Raw genomic sequence first — 6,178 nt, forward strand, 5'->3', positions numbered from 1 at the left:
GAATGAAGGAGACACAATGTGTGGCCTCAGTTTCCATCTGAGAGTCAGACATTGACATTCGACATCATTCGCAGGTCTTGTCATCCACCGTCCATCCCAAGGGATGCCCTCATAGCCTCCTTTACCTCTGAAGGCATCTCCCCTTATTCCAGCCAGGAGGGCAGAGCGCAGGACCACCTAAAAAAGTGAGTGGTCTTTGGGTGCAGAAGGACGGCCTCCTGTCTCTAAAGAACAAGCTGTGGGGGGAGAGATGGAGGCTGTGGCTGAGGGGAGCCTGTCAGAAGCCGCATCTCACGCATCTTTTGATTCCCATGGGAAGGAAGAGGCCCGGTGGCTTCCACTCCAGGAGGACAGGAGTCAAAGAGCTATGGATGGGTGCCAGGCCCCCTGGTTACCAGAGGGGTGGCTGGGCTGAGTTCTCCCCTAGAAACCCATTCCCACCACAGACCCATTTGAATCTGCCTCCCCTTCTCCACATCTACCTCTTCTGACCACCGCCTCCAGGCCCAGAACAGGAGGTGTGTGAGCAACCTGCTCACACATCTGTCTCAGTGCTCAGTCCAGTTGCACAAGTGCATGGAGGGCTGGGGTGGGCTGTGTCCCAGACCTTCAGGAGAAGAGTGTCCATGGGAAGAGAGTCACAACACACTCTGTGTCAACCTGCTGGATAAGCAGGCCTGCCACTGCCAGGACAGCCTCACAGGGGTCAGGGCTGCCATGTGGCTCTCACCTGGATGGAGAGGGGCAGGCATAGGGTCCAGTCACAAGCCAGGGTGCCTTGGGTGAGAAGCGTGGAGGGAAAGGCCAGGCCTCTGACTCTGTTGCCCAATTGCCTCCCCCAGTGCCATCTCTTCTCTGGTGGGAACCTGCCCGGACCCAGGGCAGGATTTCTGCGAGCTCCTGCACTATCTCTGCTTCAGCATGAAGCTGGCCTCTCTGCATCTCAGCTTGCCTGGCTCGGGGCTGCAGGGCCACGCCTACCTTCTCCAGGTCCAGCTGGAGCATCCACGGCCCATTGAGGCAGAGCTGGAAGGTGAGGCGACTGCAGTCTCGGATGACAATTTGCAGAATGTTCAGAGGCTTGGTTCACTTCAAGGCAGTGGGGTCTTTCCTGGCTTTGACAGGCACAGGGGAAGTCAGCTACTTGAGTGACACTGTTTCTTTCTCCTCCTGCAGTACCATCTCCAGAGCTCCCTCCAGCTCCAGCGCCAGAGCAAGGGCCAGCTCCACGGCTAGATCCAGCTCCAGCTCTAGTTCCACCACCTGTGCTAGAGCTGGAGCCAGTGTCACCTCCATTAGTCCCTCCAGGGCCAGAGCCACCAACACCATCAGCTCCAGCCCCAGTGCCAGCTCCTGAGCTGGAGCCAGCTGCACCATTGGCTCCAGGGAGAATCCTCCCTCCACCTGGAGAGATAACAGCAGAGCCAGATCCAGTCCCAGAGCCCGCCTGCCCCTGGGACGTGACCACCAAGAAGCTGCTGAGGGAGGAGAAGCCTGACTTCTTGGAGTTCCCTCCCCGGCTGGTGGCAGAGCAGTTGACACTGATGGATGTGGTGAGCAGCGGGGCTCTCAGGGCAGGTGGGGCAGGCCTTCCCTGTGCCATCAGCTGCCCCAGACCTACCATTTCCTGATCCAGAATCCCATGATCTCGGTCCAACCTCTTGCTTCCCCACGTACCCTCATGTGACCTGAGCAGCCCTCTTAACTCTCGAGCCTTTGCTGTCCTCATGTGGACAGGAGAGATTGACACTGAGAGCAGCTGCCATGCAGAGTGGCTGTGCAGATGGATGAGGTGGAGCAGAGAGGAAGTTGGGCAGAGTCTGCGCTTTGGTGGGGGAGGGGAGCACACTGAAGTGCTGTCTTGTCCTTGGGTACTTCACTCATTTGCCCAGGAGGCCTCAACAGCCTCAACACTAATTAGGCACTTAATGTGTACATGACTACAAGGCAGACAAACAAAGCCCGTGGTTGTTGCTGCCTTGGGGGAATGTGCATCTGAAAGAGGAGTCAGACCCTAGGATGGTCAGAATGGGTGGAAGATGCCCCTAGAGATGGTCATGCAGGAGCCGAGTTCTGGTGTTTGGAGGAAGTGAGACTGGGCTGGGAGCAAATGTCACTATCCCGCGCCACAGTATCGGTTCCTGGGTCATCCTGTGCTGGGTGCCCTCAGGGAACACAGGCAACACCCAGGGACTCCCACAAGCCTCAGGCCACGTTCTCAGCTTCCTGAGCTCCAGCTCTCACCACTGACCCAGCCTGGGACTGGGGGCTGTGGACACTGAGCTGGGCTGTGACAGGGCTGGGTGACACTCCCTGTCCTCCCCAGGAGCTGTTCAAGACAGTGAGGCCCCACGAATTCCTGGACTCCATCTGGTCCCAGGGTGACAACAGGGGTATTCAGCACCTGGCACCGACCATCCATGCCACCATGACCCACTTTAACAGAGTGGTCGAATGTATCATCACCACCTGCATTGGGGACCCGAGCATGACGGCCCAGGACAGGGCCAGGGTGGTGGAGCTCTGGATCCAGGTGGCCAAGGTAAGATGTGGGAGCCCTGGGAGCCCCTCTCTGGAGTTGGGGGAACTGCCCCTTCTCCTTTCTCAGCTCTCATGTTTGAAGTCTGTGGTCTGAGCCTTTGCACAAACCTTAGGCCCCTCCTGCCAGGCCTCGATGACCTGACTCCTGGTCCCAGTGGTAGGAAGCTCACCCCTTCCTGGGCTCCTTTCTTGGCTTGAGCTAAAATCCTCCTCCCTGGAAGTATTCCTCATCAGGTTCCAGCTGTGCCTTTTCCGGGTTCCCTGAGCCGCTGTCTCATCCAGGACAGGAGACGTCAATGAGGGGACAGAAGCCAGAGGAAGCAGGGCTCCAGCTCCCCCTCACAGCTCATTCTCTTCCCTTCCCCAGGAATGCCACGGACTGAGGAACCTTTCCTCTCTCCATGCAATCTTCTGGGCTCTGGAGGGCCCCTCCATTCAACGTTTAAAAGAGTCGTGGAGACAGGTGTCCAGGTGGGTAGGCCTCTCTCCATGCGAGCACCACCTGGGTGGACCAGACACCCCCCACAGGGCTGGCATTGCCCTTCAGTCAGTTGGGACCTCCTGGGAGACAGCAAACCCTGGGGTTAGGGTCTGACCTGGTTGGCAGGCTTCAAGTCTTTCTGAAAACTTAGGCCAGTGGTTCTGCTTCAGGAATCAGTTTCCCTAAGTGACAGATCATGTCTTGAACCAAATTGAAGATTTTCAAGTGTTTGCAGCAACAGAACTCTCTGTCCACGTGAAATTAAGACTGTTTAAAACACATCTGCTGAGAAAATAAGAGAATGGAGGCCCCAGGTGACAATAGGAGAGCCCCTCCCCAGTCCCAGACACCTCAGGGCTCAGAGGACACAGTGAAAATGCTCATCCAGGCTTTCTGGATCTTCTGGGTTTTCAAATAAAAGGGATTTACCCTAAAACCACTCCACAGTGTTTCTTTCGTTTTTTCCCTCCTCAGGAAGAACTGTAAGATAGTTGAAAAGATCTTCCAAACATGCCACCGGGAGAGCAGGAAGCTTCTCAAGGAGGTGAGTGGAGGATGGAAATCTGGAAGGACGGGAGGTGAGGTGGGGAGGGACCAGGCAGGATGTGCTTTGGTAAGTTTTTCACTTAAGGTTCCCCGAGAAATAATGGTCTGTCTTGTCCAGCTGGACAGGAAGCGGGGGTGTGAGCTGCAGGAGCAGGTGGGGACTGTTTGGGGCAGGAGGCCTTGGTCACGGGATACAGTGGTGTCGCCTCGACTGTTCCAAGAGGTGAGGAGCTGGCAGAATGAGCAGGTGTCTGGCTTCCATGGGAACCCATCAGCTGGCCCTCATCATCCTCCAGGCTGGCGGGTGGATGGAATGGGTGGGGGTTCCTTTCTTCCTAAAGCAGCCCAGTCTGTCCTCAGGAAGCCAGGCCCCTGCTGCTCCTTCTGTCTTCACTGCACCTCACAGGGGAGGGCACTCTGCCTGTCCCAGGGATGGGCACTGTGAGGTCACACAGGCCTTGTGAACATAGGGGCTGCACAGCCTTGGGCCAAATGGTGGATCTGGGACAGAACTGTGTGCTCTCTGGGACTGTGCACTCTAGCCCGATAGTGGTCACTGCTGACAAACCAGTGAGTCTCCCCCAGGGCGTTGTCGTCAAGGATACGCCCCAGATGGCAATGAGAATTATCAGGGAACCTACAGATACTTAATGGACCTTCCTGACAGATTCTTAATGGCCTCCATCGAGGCCCTGGCAGGAGGGGCCTAAGGATTGTGCAAAGGCTCAGACCACAGACTTCAAACATGAGAGCTGAGAAAGGAGAAGGGACATTAGAAGTTTCCAAGTGAAAAAGGATGCAAATGTCACCATTACACAGTGCCGTGGTCACCCCCTACACTGTCACTCAGATGTGGCACAGTGGGGTCCCCTTCCTGAGTGAATGAAGGAGGAGTTCTGTGCAGGGACCATCCTGAGGGGATTCTAGGGAGCTGAGGCCTTTGGCATGGCCTCGGGTCCAGCCTGGTGTCAGAAAATCCCTGGGGGCTGGAAAACACAGAAGCCACTTGCATGGGACACCGAGAAACCTTGTGCCTCTCCATCCATGGCTCAGGTTGACTGAGGGCCTCAACACACCCCGAGAGTCCAGAGGACAGGACATTGGTCAGGGGTGTGTCTGGAGGAGGAGTGAAGGCCGGGGGCCAGGGCCTCTGGCTGCGAGGGGCAGCGGTCTCCTCTGTGGGCCCCTTAGCAATTCACTGCCCCTCTGTGGGCCTCGGTCTCCTCATCTGGGAAATGGAGGGAGATGATCTGTGGTGCAGGCCTCACAGGGGTGATGAGGTACAAGGGGGAGAGGAATGTACAGCAGCTTTGTGCTCCTCCTCCTCGATGGGGGAGGGAACAGCACTGGTGACAGTCAGATGACACTGAGTCCTCAGGGGACCCTGGGAGGCATGGGGAGTCCTTGTCACACTTACCTGATGAGGAGAGAGGCTTAGGGGCCTGGGCAGGCCTAAGGGCACAGAGGAGGGAGTGTTGGAGCTGGGAGTGATCTAGCATCAGGGCACCCTGGAATGGGAGCAGCCATAGACACCAGATGGCCAGGGTCCAAGATCAGGGCCCTGGGAGACACGGGGAAGGGAACATGGCCTCCCTGAGCCTGTCCTTGACCCTGCAGGAGGTGTCATCTGTGAGGGCCACCCATGAGATGGATCCACAGGGAGCCCAGGAGAGGCAGCAGCAGCAGGTGAGGTGGCCTGAGGGGGAGGGTCTAGGTGTCAGAGGAGGGGTCACTCACCTCATGGCTGGAGGCCTCCCTAAGAGAGGGGTCCCTCCTCCTCCAGCCCAGCTCCAGGAGCCCAAGAGCCTGAAATGCCTGCCCTTGAAGTGACCAGGAGGAGGCCTGGAAGGGCTGGGCCCAGGATGGGTTAGGGAGGGGAGAGGCAGGGACCACATACCCTGGGATTTGCCAAAAGCCGCCCCTGGGAGGTGACTGGGGAAGTTCGGGGGTCCTGGAGGGGGCAACTGGGGGGAGGCCGCTGAGGGTCCTAGGCTGTTCTCTGTGGGAGTCTGTGGTGGGCAGGAGGCTGGGGTGAAGGGATTTGGGGGAGGGTCCATGGGGGCATCTGAGAGGTGGGACTCATCTCACCACTCCCACCCTGATTTCACAGGGTGTCGTCCCCTTCCTGGGCACGTTCCTCAATCACCTGAAGCTGCTGGACATTGGGATGGAGGATGATCTGGAAGTGAGTGAGCCTGGAGGTGGGGCCAGGGAGCAGGATCCTGAGGTTTGGGTGGCGAGAGCCCTGCACTGGGACCTGAGCTCTCAGTATCTGGCAAACCTCCTCTCATGAGAGCGCCATAGCCACCCCTGGGAGCTGGGGAGTCAGGCCCATCTTAGCAATGCGTGAATAGATGCTCCACATAAGCCCCCCACCAGTCTACCTGGGCTGGTGAAGCTCATAGCTGCCTGCCTGCAGAGCTGCAGGAGGCTGTGTCTGAGATGGATTCAGCCTCCCCCTCGGGCCCTGCCCCTGGGGGAGTGCCATCAGCCCCTGCAAGTGAGGAAGCACTTCTGTGTTCCAGCTGTCCCTTCCTCCCTGAGGCCTCAGTCTCCCCGTCTGTCATCAGAGAGGGTGTGCTACATAAGGTCTCTGGCCTCAGCTCCCCT

The 6,178-nt window shown here is 57.8% G+C and overlaps 1 protein-coding gene across 1 annotated transcript; it reads left to right on the forward strand.

Moving 5' to 3' along the window:
• The first annotated feature begins 5,029 nt into the window (after positions 1-5,029).
• Positions 5,030-5,861, forward strand: LOC131403892 (ral guanine nucleotide dissociation stimulator-like). The gene is made up of 2 exons (XM_058538125.1): positions 5,030-5,254; positions 5,679-5,861. Exons 1-2 carry the CDS (start codon positions 5,105-5,107, stop codon positions 5,859-5,861), a joined length of 333 nt encoding a protein of 110 aa, XP_058394108.1. The 5' UTR covers positions 5,030-5,104.
• Positions 5,862-6,178: the final 317 nt, after the last annotated feature.

Source organism: Diceros bicornis, unplaced genomic scaffold (assembly GCF_020826845.1).
Source record: "Diceros bicornis minor isolate mBicDic1 unplaced genomic scaffold, mDicBic1.mat.cur scaffold_95_ctg1, whole genome shotgun sequence".
NCBI lineage: Eukaryota > Metazoa > Chordata > Mammalia > Perissodactyla > Rhinocerotidae > Diceros > Diceros bicornis.